At 48.2% G+C, this 19293-nt stretch overlaps 1 protein-coding gene across 2 annotated transcripts in view; it reads right to left on the minus strand.

Moving 5' to 3' along the window:
• The window catches only part of DUSP10 (dual specificity phosphatase 10), a 50202-nt gene that overhangs the window by 11145 nt on the left and 19764 nt on the right, over positions 1 to 19293 (minus strand). Inside the window, exons 1-2 of one of the 2 annotated variants that reach the window (XM_079297840.1) lie at positions 12741 to 12912; positions 10459 to 11301 (exon numbers count right to left, since the gene is read on the minus strand). In XM_079297840.1, the coding sequence (XP_079153966.1) occupies positions 10459 to 11257 (799 nt within the window). In that variant the 5' untranslated portion in view covers positions 11258 to 11301; positions 12741 to 12912. Of the gene's footprint in view, positions 1 to 10458; positions 11302 to 12740; positions 12913 to 19293 lie in introns of those variants that run through there. The other variant, XM_079297841.1, reaches the window with a different exon arrangement.

A 19293-nucleotide genomic window follows, 5' to 3' on the forward strand; every position in this document is an offset into this window, starting at 1 on the left:
TACTGTATTTGCCCACACAGCAGGAGGGACAACTCCCTTCTTCCCAGAGAGGTGGGGACCTATTGGACCACACTCAGCCAGGTGACATGAGTGAGCTCCTCACCTGCCCTGGGGCTTTCCCTGTCACCCACACAGCATTCAGCACTAGCCCTGCTGCACAAGACTGACCCTTGTGCAAACATAAAAAAGTAAAAGTAAACAGCTCAACCAAAGAACAGCTTCCACCTCAATACACTCAATCTAATCTAGTCTCTCCCTCAAATGGAGCTGCCAACAGCACTTCAAAAAGAGGCAAAACTTTGCATTCCAAAGAACTTGCAAGGTCAGTTTTTTTCTGTGTGGGAACTATCCTGAGAGGTCAGTTTGTACACAAACTCTGGCCTGGAGGAGTCACAAGCACATCCTTGACACAATGGTTTTGAGGTCCCTTTAGAAGTCAAGAGCGTGGCGCTGGATGAAGAGGAAAGGTTTCCCCTCAGCATCGAGGGACGTGCACACACGTTTGCATGTTATTTCTAATTATATCTCACTATGGTTCACACCCCCTGCCACAGCACATCCTCTCCTACTGGCTTTTGAGGTCCTTGGCATCGTTTACTTTTATTTTTTTTCCTCTGACACAAGGCACAGCAAAGCTGGCTCTCCTAGGGACACATCCTAGGGAGGGAAGCGAGAGGTTATCCAAAGCTCCTTCCCGTGCCAGAGCTGCTGGCTCTGCCCAGCTCCATTCTCGGCTCCTCCCATCCCACCACCACCCATTTTCAACCACACCATCACCCCCAGGAGCCTCCCACACCTCAACACATGACTTGCTTTTTTCCACCATCACCCCTTCACTTTTCCTCTTCTCATGACTACTAGATCATCTCCGTTCATTCAAATTAAAAAGAAACAATCTTTTTTTTTTTCCTTGACTTGTCACTAGAAAACCTTCCCTGAATTTCAGCTGAGTTATTTTTTTTCTTTATATTTTTTGTCCTATATTTAAGGGTTTTTCTCAGACCCACACATCCCATCCATATTGTTCCTTTACTAGTCAGCTTTTTCAAGAGATGCTACTAACCTTTGGACTACTACTAACCAGCTTGTACAGAATATTTTGGGACCACCTGTCTGCATTCAAGACAGTGGTTCCAGCTTGTAACTGAAAATCTGCCCTGTGCTATGGGAGTGCTGAGTCTGCTTATTTCAAAATAAAAACTCAAATACTCACAGGAAAATAAGGCAGAATCCTTCAATGCACTGTGTTATCCTTGGGGAGGTGAAAGAGGAGAAGGCCTGCTCTGAATTTTGGTACAAGGAATAAACTATACAAGAATGTAAATAGGAATAAAGGAAGAAATCCCACATCCCAAACACACTATGGTGACAACTGTGCAGCCACCAAGGAGGACTAGACTTACCTTCCCTGGAGGGCAAGCGTTTATAGCAGAGACTCAAAACTAGTCACATTACAACTTCTCATGGCAAAAGTATGTGCTCCCATGGGGATGCAGGCTAACATGAAGTCCAATTAAATAATCACTGGAAATGTCAGTGTAAACCCTGAAGGAATACATACTTCTACTGTGAAATGCTCCCACTGGAAATCATATTAACAAAAAGGTCATCAAGAAATGCTAAAGCTATGTACAAAGGAGGCAGGGGAAGTGAGGGGGGAGGGAACAGAAACTATTTTAATGCAATAAAATACCACAAATGGTTTTATATTGACAAAGAGCTATGGGTCTGTTTTCCCAGACAGAGGTAGAGCAGAGCAGATTTGCCCAGAACACCAAGTCACATTTGTTTTTTAATCTATTACCAGTTCTCTCCCTGGCCATCACCACAAGCATCTCTCAGGGCAGTGGCCTGGAAAGAGCCAGAACAGGAGCAGGATGCAGGCAGCTGTGGCTCAGCACGTCTGAGGAGGGAGAAGGGTCCCAGCACTGTGTCAGACACCCAAAATCCTGGATGCGTAGGAGTGGAACTTTCTGTTTAATCTGCCTGTTTTAGAGAACACTGACATTTTCATGCTTCAGCCATCCATTTATTCTTTTTCCCCTTTTAAGGGCAACCTCTGCAGGACAGCTTCTTTCTAAAGAGAGAGCAGGCTGCTTTGTTTCTCCTGAGGATAACACAGGCTCTTTTCCAGTCCAAACCACTGCTCCTCTACATCAGAAACACCAGCACCATGCACATTAATATGAAAGGAAAATGGGGTACTGATATACCATACCCCCATATGGGAGTACCATCCATTCCTGATGAATTTAAACTCTTTTTAGACTGAAAAGTTGCTATCCTTTTATCTAGAAATAACAATACCTGGCTCTGATTTGACATTTTCCAGCAAGGTATTCCAAAGCACATGAAGGAAAAACAGAGAAAGCAAAGGATGCTGTTTTGACATATCCCAGTGCCACACAGCCCAAAACAAAAGCAGCAGACTACTGGAACTAGCATGGTGCATGCCAGCCCCCACTTGGACAAAAGCTTCAGGGCCAGCTCTGCTGGCACATATATCCCAGTCTAAATGGTCAAGGAACCAAGGCTAGCCCACAGAAACCCCAGAGGGAAAGAGAAAGTTGACCCAGATTGAATCCCTACTCTCCAGAGTCAAGACAAGAAGGAAGAGGGGAGAGGAAGAAGAACAAAAGACGTATTTATAGAATCCAAAGCTAAACAGCAAAAAAACCCAAGGAATATCTCCAGCCAGATGAAAATCAACCCTTGTGCCCAAATAAAATAACTCACTGTCTCCATGGGTGAGTTAACCCAGGAAATGTAAGAACTGTGTTATCCCTCAACAGAGATGTTGCTCTGCCTTGCTGGACTAACATCTATTAATTTAAGATTCATTTCATTTTAAACAATCAGAGTGGTTTTGTACCTAAAATATGCCAGCAAATTTTAAGCAGCAGCAAAAGTCTTATTCTTAGCTCTCATCAGCTGGACAGACAGTCCCATTACCTTAACACAGAACAAGAAGAATTAAGAGCCCAGCACCAACAGAGTGCAGGTCAACTGCTCCAACAACTTTTGCTTTAAAACATGAGTGTTCAACTGCTTCACACTTTGGCATAATGAACTGGAGGCAACCTATTCAACTGATATGACAGAAGCTTGCAAGTTATCTTCTATTTTCCAAGTCTCTTTAAGCCATGGTAAAAAAAAAAATATATATATGATAATTCATGTGTGGACAAGGAATAACATTTGTTCTTCTTTTTATTACCTTTAATTAGAAGCAGCTCTTCTCTGTTGCAGTGAATCAAGTGGGAATTTATCCAGGCACGATGTAGACTTTTAAAGCTAGGGCATAGTAAAAGAATTGGAGCCAATGTGTACACATCTCTATTATTATTCTCTTAATTTATTTTTTCCAACTTACTCCTTCAAAGCCCTGATCTTGGAAGCAGGGTCTTGCAAGCACATAAAGCAGCACTTAACCCTGGCAGGAGGAGGGGCTCCCAAACCCTCCCACCCAGCAGGAGCATTCCTGACCCTCCAGCAGCAGGTAGTGACAGATTTACAGCTCCTTCCTGGCCCCACCATCTCCAGACCCTCCACTGGGGACAGCCCAAGGCAGGAGCTGAGCTGGACAAGGGTGGCACTGCCCTGGGCAGCAGCAATCAGAAGCTCACTCCTTCAACTCAGAGGGACCAGGTGGCACCTAGACCTACAAGGTCCCAGCTGCTCCCTGTGGACTTGCCAGTTTGGGTCTCTCTGAGTGCTCTCTCCTGGGACAGGCTCACTGGAACCAAGTGCCAGGAGATCAGAAGCTTGTGCCCCTTCTGGATCTTGCTCTCTTTACTGGGAGCAGAGCATTCCTTTGAATTCTCCCTCACTCAAGCAGAGAAACACATGAAGATGAACCTTGAATTTTTTGAAGTACAAAAAACACCTGAAGGCAAATCAGAGCCTAGAATTTAGCAAAAATGCACTGTCAAGGGAAGAGGGTGCTCCCTAATCCATCTCCCAGCTGGATTGTCCCAGGGCACCACTGTGACTGTGGATGAACCTGAGTTAAGTGCACTTCACACCAGTAACAGTAGGAGAGAGAAGCTCAGTGTTACAAAAGGTGCAAAGGACAGCAAAACAAACAAAAAAATCAGATGAAAATAACTTCTCTATGCCTCATGGCAAGTCTGTCGTGTGGGCTTAGTCAGATCTCCCCTGGCCATGAGACTGCTCTGCTATCTAGACTCAGATTTATCTCTCTAGTCCAGTTCCTCCCTCTTTGCACCACATGGTGGGCTGACTCTCCATCTCTGCCCCTGTCCCTCCAGCCCCAAAATGCTGCTCCAGAAGTAGGTCAGAGACCACCTGCTGGGAAGGACACAGACACCTGGGGAATCAACATCTTTCTAAGCAGCAGAGGAGACACCAAAAACAACCTTCAGCTCCAGGATGTGAGGCTGCCTTCACCATAGATATTAACTGAAGCAAAGAGTTTCCTGTACTAAAAAGTCACAAGGTGTTTAAACAAAAAACAACAAAACCCCTGAGCTTCACTACTGAACCACAGAGCATTCACCAACACGCTGTGCAGAGAGCATGAGTCCTGATTCTGCCTCCTCACAGGCTGTCCTGACTGGCACAGCCAGGACTGGTGGCCAAAGCCAAGGGCTCTAGGGCACACTTGAGCCTTCCCACAGCCCCCAACATCCAGAGGATCCAGGCAGGTGGAAGGGCTGCAGAGGAAGCTGAAGCAAATGCAGTGCTCAAGGTAGCCTTGATCCAGTCTCCTCTCAAGGGGACACTCTGCAGCCTTTACTTTTCCATGAGGCAGGCACAGGTGGCATCCATTATAGAAACACTCCTCTCCTTTAAGCCCCAGCTTACCAAACACCTTTGTGATAACAACAAATTAACTTTTACAGTATAGAGGTGTTTAAAAAACTGCTGAAGACTGATTCAGGTGAGAATCAAAGCTTCAGAAAAACAACTGCTCACAGTAATTCAGGTCAGCCTTGTGATTTCTGCAGCCAGCACTCTCTCCCAGGCCCACCAGGGACTTCCCAACAAGGCCAAAGCACCACACATAATCTTATCTCACACACAGAGGGACAATGCACTAGGTTATCTTCAGATAACCATAATCTATTTCTTTAAACAGCATGACTTCTATAGCCCTGCACACTGATGCTGAATATTTGAAAGGTGTTTCCTTCCTGGCTGGCTGGTGAAATTGCAAAACAAGGAAACATTGAGATATTTGCATGCTGCTTATATTCATGGCATTTCTTCACTTTCGAGTTGCTTGCATAAATAACAACCCCAACTATAAAGGGGCTTTTCATAAAGAATCATAACCTAAAGACAAGGGATGAGCCCCCACATCATAAAGCCAAGGCAATCTCACCAAAAACATCTGTGCTCCTAAGTGTAGTAACAACTTTGGCTGCTGCTTTGGAAGGAAACCACCCACGTGTAAGTCTAAAAAAAAAAATTTAAAAATAGTCCATCTGTATCAGGTAAGATGCAGACACCACTTAAACCTCAAACACAGCTACCCTTCCATCCTGAGCCTCTCCAAAAGTTGGTATCCACCTCAAGAATAAGAAGACAGATGAGCACACCATCCTAGAAAGATTTTGGCAGCGGAATTTCTCACCTCTGGCAGGGCAAGGGTAAGGGCAGCACATGAGGCATCCAGCTAATTATAAACCAACTTCTTCCTACCAGGAACGTTGAAGGGAATGTTACCCCAGTTTACTCAGATCTAGAACCAGATTTTTCTTCACAAGCATCAGAGAGGTTTGCCTAATGTAACAGTTTGCTTTTTAACTCTTAGTTTTTAATTCCAAGGGTATAAGAAACTGCAGAGCAAAAAACAGGGAGGGAAAATCTCTTTTCTATTCCTCCCTTTCTAAGGCAGTGTCATTGCCTTCTTCCCCAAGGACAGCTAAAATGTGACAGGCACCATGCAAGCCAGCACAGCAAACTCTCAGATGCCATGATCTGGGAGAAAATGCCACATTCACCATTACTGTTGAATAGGCAAAGTGTAGAGATACCTTTCCTCTACAGAAGTATGCCCTCAAAATATGGTGGAATCCAGGCACGCCATTGTCCCAATTTATCTATATGCAAAAAGTAATGACACATGCAACCAATTTTCTAGTGTGATGGTCGAGAAGATTATTTAACCCAGCAGAAAGATACTTTAAGCACCAGCAGAGTCTGAACACTGAAGGTGAAATCCCACCCCCAGCAGAAGTTTTTCCCCCAGTGACTGATGGGGCCAGCTCTCCTCTGCAGCACAGAGGGAACACACTTTATTTTTAAATGTTAAGTAACTCATATGAAACATCCAGTGTTTTTAAAACTACACATTTCCCTATTACAACCATGACCTAATCCTTATTCAGTGGAGATCTCTGGTGGAAATAAGTGCCAGGCACATGTTTTGTTGGTCAGCTGGATTTGTTGACCATTACATCAAGTTTTACTTTCAAATACACTTGTGCAGTGTAATCCAATTAGGGTTTAAAGCAACACTGACACTGTTAAATTATATAACTAATGACAGTAATAATTAATGTATTTGTACAGGCTATGACCAGGTCAGGTATTTCAAAGGCAGCTCATCACAGTATTTCCATGAATACAGGAGAACATACAGCAAGGAATTATTCCTTTTGTAAGCATCTCAGTCCCTCTGTAGTTGTTTCAACTTTGCTGATATGTGACTCTAGTGTGGTAAGAGATCTGAAACTATTCTTAGACCATGGCAGAAAGCATGAAGTGGTTTCTTGGCAGGTCTTACACTCCCCACTATAATGAGAGCAAGTCACTTCGTTTATTTCCCCATCAGATGAGCAGGGAGAAGACTGAAAGCCAGAGCATAAATAAGCTCCTCAGACTGTGAACAAGAACAGAGAAGGAACCAGGTTTTGTGAAGGAACCAGCTGGCTCCTCCCCATCTCTTTTGCAGAAGTCCAGCCATGAGCTCATAGCATATAGTGGAAATTAAAAAAAAAAAAAAAAAAGCCAAATCATATTTTTTTAATTCCATTGCTTCCTTGAAGTCAAACACAGAAGCTTTTACAAACTAAACACAATACTTAAGCAGGTTCACAAGGCTCCTGCTGCTGGGTCTTGAAGGAAAAAAGAAGAACAGCAGGATGGAGACAATGCCACTAGATCCTGGTCAAGGAGACAAAGGCAACTCCTCTTGTGTTAAAAGCTGTCAAGATGTGCTGGCATAGATGCTTAAATTTTTCATTTTTGTTTCCTTTGTAGATTTAATTTAACTCATAAGAAAAAAAAAAAAAAAAAAAGCAGCTGAACTTCAAGCCTAAATGTCTTACTCAGGGGAAAAGAGTATTTTTCATCTGAATGCAAATGAATTTCCTACTTTCCATTTTTAGGTCCCAGTAGCAAACTCAAGCACACAAGCCCCCAAGACTCCAGGGCATTTTTGCTGTGAGCTAAGGTGCTCAGGGAAGGCAGGGATCCCTCACTGTTGGGTCTGCAGGAGGGAAAGGGGTACAGCCCTACCAAGGAGGGCCAGGGCTGCTCACCCAGCCAAGGGTCACAGCACCATGCTCTCCCCATCCCCAAATTCAGCTTTGACACTGGCCTCAAGCAGAAGGGACTATCACCAGGTTTGCACCCTCCCCTTTTCAATTATTAGAAAAAGAAAAATTAAAAAAAAAAGCATCCACAAAAAATGAGGCCTTTAGATTTCAGCAAACATGAATAGCATGGTCATGGGGTGTTGGGGAAATATGACTTCTTCCTATTCTGTTAATAAACAGGCTGAGCTCTGACAGCTCAGGCTCCTACAGCCCATGTAGCAGGATTGTGAAAGACATGATTCTTATGGCTTTACTTTTTGTAAAAATAGATGATTTATGCCTGTCTCAAGTGTTGCCGTGCCTTGTGGCAAAGAAATAAGCAAATCTTTCTTCTTGAGAGCTTAAATCAAAATTATGCATATGTCACTTTTATGACAAAACAAAAAAACGTTAAAGGAAGCAGCAAGGAGAGGCACAGATAGAAAGGGAGGAACAGAGGTCTTAAAATCCTGCATGTCACAGGGTACCCGAAACCCTCTGGTGTCACAGCGCTGGTTTATACATTGGTCTGCTACATTAAAAATAAACCAGAGCACCTCTTTATAACTCACGCCTAATAAGGCGCACCGTACATACATTTATCTATAGGTCACAGAGCAGGGGCTTTTTTCAGCACTGCTTTAAAAGCCGGGGGCTCCTCACACCTGCACAAAAGCGGGGCTGGGGCAGGGCTGTGACCCAAAGCCGGCCGTGACCCAAACCCGGCTGAGCCCCGAGGTGCCAGCGAGCCCCGGGCTGGCGGCAGCACCAAACATGGAGAAGGTGGCACGGCAGCGGGGCCGGGAACTTGGAGAGCCCGGCTAGCAACCAGTGTTTGCAAACACAACACCGGGATCAGATGGGCCGGCCGTAAATTAGGGAGCGAGAGGAATGGCTCCCAGGACCAAAGGCAGGCACGGAGGGCTCCCCGTGCACCCCCAGTTTCGTTTTAGCGCTGAGCCCAGCGATGGGGATGCGCCAGCGCCGGGGCTGCTGAAACGCGTGGAAAAAACGCTATCTGTCAAGGGAAACTAAATAATCAGTGCTTCCAGAGCCACTCCCCCGGCTCGGAAACTCAGCCGCAGCCTTCCCAAATGCTGCTTTATCCCATGCTCAACTCCATCTGATCCCAGCTGGAACCCCAGTGCAAAGAACAGGAGGTGAGGTACGGTGATGGGGGGAGCTCCCCACTGCAGGCTCATCACTATGATGAGCCCAGCGCATCACTATTTCCAAAAAAGCAAAGGATTTGGGCTTTCTGTACTCTGGCACACTTCCAGATCTGTTGACAGGCCAGTCTGGAGAGGGGATTTCTGCTGAGCAGAGCTTTGAGGTAGTATTTCTCGGTGGCCCAAAAGTGGCCCAAGGACTCCCGAGCACCTGGTTAAACCCAGAGCAGGACAGAGAGCTGCTGGAAGAAGAGAAGGGGCTGCCACAACCTGCCCACGGGGCCAAACAGCTCTGTGCTGCCCAATTACTGCTCTGCAGCTTCATCTCAGCCACCATCTCACTCCACATACTGAGAAAGTACCAGCGCGAGGTTCAGAGAAGCTACACTGTTTTCAGAGGGACACAGAGAACACCCTCAGCACACCACTTTTCTAAGGATTGGAAGGCTTGCAGACCACAACACACATACCCAGCTGCAGAGGCTGTACAACAGCAGGATTCCCACCAGAAGGGCAGGACTCCAGTGGCAGCCTCATCTCCCTCTTCCAGGGATGAAGGGCATCATCATGACCCCAGAGACTCAATAAATGGGATCCTGTAGCAAGTACCAAAACACGACCAGCATGGCCACATTCTTGCCAGGAGCAAGGAGCAATTCAGCAATTTCAAGCTTCCTCAAGATACACACACAGAGAAGCATCTCACAGGACCCTTAGTTCTTACAAATCCATGAAACTCAGCTGAGGAAAAGAGATAAAGTATCAGCCCACTCCATTCTCCAGCCACACCATGAAGGTTGGAAGTAGCAAGCTGCACAGAAAAAATTAAGCAAATTAAATACATACAGTATGGGCTAAGCAGCAAATCCTTCCATAGTTTCCCACTGCCACAGCCAGTCTCTGCCAACCATGCCTCCGAATGGCATAACACCCAGGGGAAAGGAAATTCAATCTAGAGGGCAGCATCGTTATAAATAGGATCTCGAGAATAAAGTGAAGAAAAGGAAGTGTCCTTGGATGATGCCTTAATTGGTGGGGCTCATCTCCACCAAAGCCTCAAGAAATAAACCAAATTCCATATTAAAACAGGAACCTTTACAGGAAAGCCATATATATACATAAGCACTCATAAACACTTTCAGATCACTTTTTAAACAAATTATCTCCCTCTGTCCACTATTCTGACACCAAAGCAAGGCTTGATTGCTCCTCAAGTTTTGCTGACTGGTCCATGACACAATTCTTCAGACCAAGTGACCCCCCCCTTGTCTTTCCTCTCCCCTCCTACTCTCCCACTGTCCATCTCCAGCACCTATGAGCCCAGTTTTACACGGACTAAAATAAGGCTGCTAAGTAAAGGTCAGTCTGACAAGCTAAAAGAGAAGTATCCCCTCCTGGACCTTGGCTCCTTGGGCTATAAATACTCAGAACAAGCACTGGGGGAAATTCTTTTGTCTGCACAGACAGACACCAGGAAGCACATTTCCTCCTCCTTCCACTTCTCACCCCTCCTGCTACTCAAGGACAACATTCGGAGAAAAGCAAGCACCTCCCTGCTACCAGCTTCTATGATTTGTCCATGGAAGGCATTTGCTTTGGCACTGGTGACTTGAGGCACGCAGACCTTCCCAGAGATAAACAGATGCTTTCAAGGTCCAACCATCAGCAAGGCTGACAGAGAGCAGAGAGCACACACTGCAAAGCAAACCAACACACCGTGTCTGGGCAACGAGGAGAATTACCTTTCAGGACCAGGGGCTCCTTGCCTTCTCTCTTGAGTGACTCTAGCACTATGTGGAGCGGCTGGGAAGGCATCACTCTGCTTGGCTCATTGGTATTCTCATCATAAACTACTATTTCTTTGGAAAAGATTCTCTTGAAGGAGTCCTTGCCTTCCCTGCAGGAGATCAAGTCCAAGACAGTGATCTTGCCCTGCTGCAGCCTTCTCCGGCTGATCTTGTCAGAACAGTTAATGTGGACAGCCCCTTGAATGTGGCTCTTATTGTACTCCATGAAGGGCCTGCAGTCAATGATGACAGGCCCTTGGTTCTGTTGGTGGCTCTTGCTGCATTTGGTCATCTTCTTGGCCAGGTCGTTGGGGTAGATGATTTTGATGCTGGCGAGCTTGGCGCTGCCCGAGACGGGGCTCCCCACGCCGCCCAGCGGGCTCAGGCTGCCGGCGCTCTCATTGCTGTTGACCATTTGGGTGGCGGGGCAGGCGGGGGCGGCTCCGGCGTGGGTGCTGCTGCTGCTCGCTTGAGTCTGGGCCTGAGTGTCCTTGTCGTACGTTGCCACAGTGCAGCAACTGGCACTGCTGCATCCACAACTCAGGGAGCGTGCAGAGCCGTTGGATGAGGGCATATACGTGAGATTAGCAGTCTTTAGGGACACGACAGCTGCGCCGAGCAGACCGGGGTGGCTCTCACCAGCACAAGAGGCAGATTCAAGGAAGCTAGAGTCTAAACACAGGTTGAGATCCTGAGGTCTCACTGGCCTCGAAAGTGCCACTACTACCCTGTCGTCTAAAGGAGATGGAGGCATGAGGAGGCTGAGCGCTGGCAAGTTCAGAAGAACTCAAGATCACCCTGGAAAAGAAAAAGCAGAAGGGAAAGAAGAAAAAAGACAATTAAAACAGATCATGAAATCACATAAATCTATAGATCCAACAACGTATTTTGCCAACACCCATTATCCCCAACCTAACAACCCCTTCTGACAATTACCAGCTCGCAGTAGTTGCTAAAAAGCCTTTTCAGTGCTGCAGAGAATACTTGGGCTATCTGCATGCAGAATCCACACGAGCAGCCTGGACTGTGCAGTGACACCCAGGAGGCATTTAGCTACACGCAGATGGTGCTGAGCTATTCCAAAACCCCAGGCTGCAAGGCTTACCACTGATAATGACACAGGCACGTTCCCTCATCCCGTTGCTCACTGAAAAGGAAGCACCTACTGGGCTGAGCCTACTACAGGGAAGAACGTGTAAGAGCTGAATAGCTGAATGTGTCAGGGGTGATATGCAACTTTTCCAGCATGCTGGAATAAAATTAGCCTGTGAATAAATTTCCTGAGACAGTTACAAATTTGAACACGTAAGGCTAAACAAAAAACACCCAGAAGAAAGCAGAAAAATTAGCTTCTGGAGATTCTTATAAGCACGCACCTTGCACTTCCCTCTCCCCGTTAAGAGTCGAATCCAGCCCCAGTTAAGCCCCTAGCTCCATCCTCGGAAGGCTGCTGCTCTCCAGCAGTCCGTGAGGAAAGATCCCAGCTCCCCAGCACATTTCACTCTTCTACAAAGAGTGGTCCCTCCGCCCCAGCCAAGGTCACTGCCTGCCCATTTGCTAAGACGCAGCACGCAGGATTTGAATCCCGTTTCCACTCGGTAACAAGAAGACGACGAGCGCAAAACACGCAGAGCCAGCTCTGACAGCGAGTCCCCTTCACCAGCAACTCCGGGAGCAGCCGCAGCTCCCGCTGAAAAACCCATCCCAGCACCAACTTCACCAACTCCACCGAGCCCCGGGAGCGCGGCGAGCGCTCGCGGCTCCCGTTTGCCGCCCCAGCGGGCCGGCCAGGAGGCGGCACGGAGACGTCCGTCCCGATCAGGGGGCCGGGGGGCACCGTCACCCTGTCACGCTGTCACCGCCGGCAGCCGCCGCTGCACGGAGCGCGCCGCGGGAAGGAGCGGGGCACGGCGGAGCTGCCGCGGCCGCGCAGAGCGGGGCTCGCTCGGGAGCCTTTCCCAGCCCGCTCTTTTCCCGACCCTCCCCTCGCCCCGTTTAGCATGAGAAACAGGATAAGGGCGCGCTGAGCGCCTTCGCCTGACGCAGTTAAAATTTTAAATAAACGAGGGAGACAACCCAGCGAGGGGAAACAACGAAAGAGCCCACGAAAAGCGGGAAGCTGAAGTTTTGCCCCCGATCGCAGAGAGCCGCGCGGCGGGCCGGGACGGACTCCCGCTCCGCGCTGTGCCGTGCCGTGCCGTGTCCCGCGCAGCTCGGCTGGGCTGCCCCGCACTTACCGGCGCGTCGCGCCCCGGCGCGGTGCGCGGAGGAGGCGGCGGCCGCCGCGGGAGGTGCCGCTGGTGCCGGTGCGTGTCGCGCCCGCTGCCCCGCGCGCCGCCCGCCCCGCGACCCGCGCGCCGCCCGCACCATCCTCGTTACTTTCTCTTTTGCTACCGCGTAAATGTACGGCCCGGCGGGGGCGGGGCCTGCGCCGACGGGCGGCCGCGCCGGCCAATCGGAGAGCGGGGGGCGGCCGGGAGGGCGGGGCGGTGACGTCACCAGCAGCCAATGGGGAGGGCGCGGCGCCGGCTCCGCGCCCCGGGGCAGCCGCAGCTCCCCGCGGACGGGCGGAGGCGGCCCGCGCGCGCGGCCCCGCGGCAGCGCCCCCCTCAGGACGGGGAGCGCCCCTCAGGAGCGACCCCCGGGAGCGACTCCCTCGGGACGGGGAACGTCCCCCGGGAGCGCCCCGCGTCCGGCCGTGTCCCCGGCCCACAGAACCGGGCAGCGGCACCAGCTGCGGGGACAGGAGCGCATCAGCCCCGCTCCGCGCAGCGGGCGGTGCTGCCCGTCCGCCCCAGCCCCAGCGAGCGAGCGGCGCCGAGCCGGGAGGATGCTCTTGAGGTGCTTTTCCAAGCGGCCCTTCCCTGTCAGAAACGAGCCCGCACGAGGTGCTCGGGAGGAGGAAAGCCCAGCAATCACGTCTCCTCATGGGTCAGTCCATCACGCATCAAGCCAGCGGGACAGAGACAGGGACAGCGGCATCTCCATAATGGTGCATCCTAGCAGCCCACCCTGCCCATGGAGAGTTTCACCTGCAGCCCGGCATGCAAACCAGCCTTCGAGCTGCAGGAGAAACGGTGAAGTTGGAGAAGATAAGGACGAGCAGAACGAGCCCACACTAAATACGTGGGAGTAGAAGAGCAGTGATTTCCCCCCACAAAAGCAGTAAATCACAGGCAGGGCAGGAGATGTGCCCCACACTGCCCAGAGACAACCAGGACTGGAGATCCCTGCCTGCCTGGCCCCAGATTAAAGATGGATCCAGCTGCTCCATGTTATGGAAACTCAGATAGAACCCAGCTTTGGCACATTGTCCAGTCAAGATCCTGGATGTCCAGATTAGACTAGACTCTCCCAGTGTAAAAAGGAAAGCAGCACGGGCTGGAGGACAAGATTTTAAGGGCCTGTTACCAGGATAAGCATGAATCCCTTTCATCCTTTCTGTCAGAGGCTGACATGGGCGAAATAATGATCTTTCACCCTTGCTACGTGAGCACTACAAGGTGAGAATTGATTTTCAAGTCACATGGATCAGCTCATCACACACACTAGCAGGGTACCTGGCAGCAGCACGGGATTTCTGCACCCCTTCCTTCCTCACTGTGCAATCTATTTACACATTTCCTGGTTCAGCAACCACGTCTCATCATGTACCAGTCCATCACATATCAATTCACTAAGTCAGAGGCAGGGAAAGTGGCATCTCCAGAGCAATGCATCCTCCCATGTCCTTCCTAACTATGGCAGTGACAAAGCGTTTCACCTACAACCAGGAATGCCAACCCTTTGAGCCACAGGAGAAAAGATGAAGTTAGAGCTAGTAAGAAGTTGTCAGCAAGAAAACATTGAATCTAAATTAGCCCCCAAAGATTTTGGTTCTGGGATGTATGCAGATAATTAATTTTTCAACTGGGATTTGCAAGCTGTAAGTACCAATCCAACTGGGTCTATTGCAAAAAAAAAAAAAAAAAAAAAAAAAAAAAAAAAAAAAGGTATAAAATGCAGTAATAGCATCATCCAGGAACTCAGATTAAAAAAAAAAAAAAGAGAGCAAGGTTTTAGAAGCACTGAATACTTGATTTTTTAAATTAATAGTTCTAAGGTAAACAGCAAGTCAGATCCTTTTCCTCATAGCCATTCTTCAAACAATCAGTTGCCTCTCCTAAATGTTCCTTGTAGGACAGCACCTCATCCAGCACGAACCCAGGGTTTTGGTTTCCAGTGCTGTAACACCACAGCAGGGCAGCAGTTCCCCTGCACGCTGGGAAGGAAGGGGAAGTGGGGGAAAGCTCTAACAGCTTCACCTCCAGCTCCCACTGACAGCAAATGTGGGGAATGACTTCCAGCAATTAAGTCACAGAGTGACTTCACCCAGCATAGACCACAGTCTGGAGGAATTACCTTCTGAAGGCTTAAAAGCTCCCCATGCTGGCAGCATAAATGCAAACCAGGCTTTAACAGAGCTGTGCAATTGCTGCATGAACAGCTGCCCTCCCCAGCGAGGAGGCAAACAGCTCCATGGGGAAATGCACTGCTCCCAGACTCCACAAACACTGGTCACTTCCCCAGAGGTGCCACTGTGAGACACCACTAGAGCATTGCCAGGCTAGTTCTCTGTCCATGGCTTGGCACTGGGCTCACAGCAGAGAAGGGGTGGCTTGTGCTTCCCTCAAAACCTTCCTTTCAGGCCACACTTGGGCTTGGGAAAGGAGCTTCCCGTGGGCTTGTGTTCAATTCATCACCTGAAATGGACCCTCCAACCAGGGCAGCTGGAAACTGTGTTCCTCTTTGTGCATCTCCCAAAGCTAGACATCTCCTAAGGCAAATATTTGCTAGAAAACACTTGGAATCACTGATTTAGCAGCCTTTAACTTTCTGACCAGACTTCTCAGTACAGTACTAACAATGCACCAAAAAAATGTTTTGTGGCTTGCCTATGGAGGAGTTCTCCTCACAGGACAGCTGTGCAGAGGTTACTCACAGCTAGCAATGCTCCCTTCTGAAGGATACACAGCCTCTGCCAAGTTTTCTTACAATACAAAGAGAGGCCAAATGTTATTTTGTCTCATATTTTACTTCACTTTTTATTTTTCTAAGAATGTTGACTGTAAGTTGCTATTCCATCCCAGTTTCAGAGGATTTCCTACACAACTTTTCTGACTTCATGCTTAATACATTTTATTAGCCTATGACATAAGATTGGCCTTTTTCCTACTTCCAGAAACCACAACCTGCTGTGACTTTTTTTCTGAGCATATTCAATGAACAGCTTTCTAAATTATTTTGCTCTCTGTAATTCAACACCCAAAACAGACAAGACTTATCTATTCCCTAAAAACTGAACTTCTATTTTCTGAAAAGCACACAAGAATTCTTACTATGAAAGCTGGCAGATCTTAGTTAAATTCCCACTTCCAGCAGTAGCAGCACATGGGATTTTGACATTTGTTTTTCTCAAATGCTTTTGCCACCATGGTGCACTTGCTCAGACATTTGAAGAAAACCACAAGCAGACAAAGTGAAATCATCTCAGAATTGAAGCAAATCCTCACAAACTCTCACAGTAAACTAACTGCATAAAATCCAATCAAACCCGTTCATCCTCACAAAAAGGGTAAAGATTGCTAAAAGAACTTGCTGAATATTTAACAGATGTAAAAAAGAAGCCATCAAAATTCTCACCAACAACACAGACACCCTTTAAGTGCTCTCAAACTAAACAGTTCCTGCTAATTGAAAGATTTCTTCCACATTAACCATTCTTCCAATCTACAATCAGAGACCTTTTGTCTTGTTTGGGTTTAGAAAAAGACCCAGAACAAAATTGCCTTCATCAACACAGCCATGTACAGCACCTGCCCTGCACCTAAGCAGAGAAGAAGCTGTGCTGTCCTGTGCTCTGAACATTCCTATCTCTGGAGTCATGCATGAAGAAAGCATTTCCCCTGTTGAACACATGACTGCAGAATGGGGCACTCCAATATTGGCTGCTCTCTGGGGTAGCATTATCCAGGTTTTAGGGGCACAGTAACAACCAAAGATGGGATTTCACAGTAACAGGCTGTGTGTAAAGACAACAAAGGACAGACAACAAAGCCTGTCCCTCCTGAGACTGTCATTTGAACAGAGCAACTCAAGCTCCCAATTTTACCAGCAGAAATGGGAAGCAAGAGGCTGAGTGACTTCTCTAAAGTCACACAACAGCTTACACAGTGGAGCAGAAAATTGGGAAACTTGGGAAATCAGGTGCTAACCAGCACAGTATTTCAACTGCAAACCTGTATCTCACATTTCATCAGGTATCACATGAACTGGCTAAAATAAAATATCCTTGGGGGCTAAACTGAATTTCTGTGTGTTCACTACTTAAGTTTGGCCATTTGTTTTTTTAAGCACTCTTTGATTCTTGTTGGGTTTTAGTAGATTGCATGGCACCTTTGTTTGTCCTTGTTAGATATGTCAGTTCACTACACAGGCAAAGCTGAGAAACCACTGTTAGCCATTCTGTTAGCCTTTTGCAAGAAAAGGATTTTTTCCTTTCTTGTGGAAGCATTTTTTTTTTAAAGGCACCTTAGTAAAATACATGCTTCCCTCTTAAGGGATAGTCTGGTACGAGAGGAAGCAACCTGTTTTAGAGAAACAGTTCATCTTCTAAGCAAGGGGGTGGGATTGAAACTGTACACAAAATGAATTTATAAGGAAAATGAGAGCCTGTAGTAAACATAAAGATGCATCCTGGTGCTCCTGCTTGCTTTTTATGGCTTATCTCCAGTGGGGAAGCTGCTATAAAATGACTTAAGTGAGAAACTGAAATGCAACAGCTCTGTCATAGTAACTCCACGTGGATGCTTTTGCTGCACAGTTACCAGCCTGTGTGTGTTTGGCAAGGAAAAGGTGATGCCAGGTGTCCCTTCCCTGGGCACACCACAGGACAGTTAGGGCAAGGAGGTCAGGGTGGTGAGCAGCACCCTTTACACAAAGCAAAACACAGGCAGTCAGGCAGGTGAAGTGAGCCCACATCTCCTGCTCCAGCTCAGCTCTGGGTCACTGCCGTGGGACTGTGGGCAGATACTCACCTCACAGCCCTTGCAGACATGCCTGCTTCCTCCTGCTGGGTAGCAGATAACAGCTCAAGACCACCCTGCAAACACCTGCAGCTGCTGCAGCTGGGTGAGTTGGTTTGATTAATTAGGGGACAAGCCCACCTGGGGGAGTTGCCTCCAGCATCCCCACCAGCATCCCCCCCGACCCTTCTGCCAGCAGAACGTGGGCAGGGCTGCACACTGGGAGGAGTGGGAAGTGGTTCAACACCTTTAAGAAGCTGGAGTGAGATGATATGTGCTCACAGCCTTGTTTATACACTTTCATTAAACAAATGCAGCTACAGATTGACATTTTAATTTCTCTGTATGACATTTACCCAGGGCTTCAAAACAAACATATTTCCACTTACCTGCCTGCATATGCCACCTTTAAAGCAACACAGGAATGATTAAATTGGAGTTTGCTTCAGTAAAGTCCACTAGTTTTTCAAACCTGCCTGGGTCCAACCTGCTCATTTTTATTTAAGGTTCTCTAATCATCTCTGGCTGCAGCCTGGCCAGAAATCTCAGCAGGAGAGACAGACATTATTATTTTCATAGCAGCCCCTTTTATCAGTATGATTTTCCCATTTAAACTGTAGCTGTTTTGAGTGAACAGGCACTTAATGCTCTCCCCAGGGTACTTGTACCTGAGAGAGCAGAAGAGACTCTGGTTACAAGAAGTCTTCAGGTGTGTCCTGCATGAAGCAACACATCGGGAGCACAACAGGAACACATCAGTAGGACAGGACAGGCACAGCTGTGCTGCCCAGGAGGGGACAAGGGCTTGGGAGGAAAGGAATTAAACAGTATGAAAAGAAGTAACTGCTTTCTGAAGGTCTTTATTTATATATTCTCTCTGGGCCAGACACAGTCTTACTTTCTTTTCTTAGAGCCTGGGTGAGATCCCTCACTGTCTCTCCCTAGGAGAGCCAAAGGGGAAGACACTGGTGATGAGGAGCAGAGCAAGAGGGCTGGAAAAAAGTCCAGTTGGAGTCACTCCCACAACTCTGTTCAGCAGTTTGGGGTCATAAAGGCTAGGCCCTCCTGGCTTCAAAAGGAGATCAGGGAAGGTGAATTATTCAGATTGGCTCTGTTGGAAAATGAGTGCACAGACGGTCATCCCATGACAATTGCTGTGAGCCGAGAGTGCTGCAGAGCTATTGACGGCCAGCGGGGCCAAATTCCGCTCCCTGTCACACCCAGCCCGCCCGATCGATGCCGTGACAGCAAACACTGCCTGCCGTGCACAAGGTCTCCTTCCCAGAGGCAAATGTCCATTGTCCTGGCCTGGCAGCCTGGCAGGGGCGGAGGAGGCCGTGCTGTGGCTGTCACAGTGGCACAGGGCACTGCTGGGCTCCTCTCAGGGCCCCAGCTGGGAGATGCTGTAGGTGTTGTCCTGGGCAGACCTAAGCCTTCCTACGCCCCTGCAAAGCCAGGGACAAAGCCTTTGCTTCTAGTGCCAGGGAGGATGGCTCCCTGCTGCCAAAAAAGGAAAACTCTTACCTTTGATGTGTTCTCCCTCCTATTTTTTTCTTTCATGGACCAATGTGGCTCCTCTCTCCTGAGCCACAACATACTCTGTCTTGCATATTTCTGCCTCCACCCCCAGAAACAAAAGGGGAAACAGGACAGGAGTATGACCTTTATGACTTATCTGCACTTGGAAGTGTACCAGAACAGATCATCAGAGATGCTGGTTTCTGGT

The sequence above is a fragment of the Erithacus rubecula genome, assembly GCF_903797595.1.
Source record: "Erithacus rubecula genome assembly, chromosome: 2".
NCBI lineage: Eukaryota > Metazoa > Chordata > Aves > Passeriformes > Muscicapidae > Erithacus > Erithacus rubecula.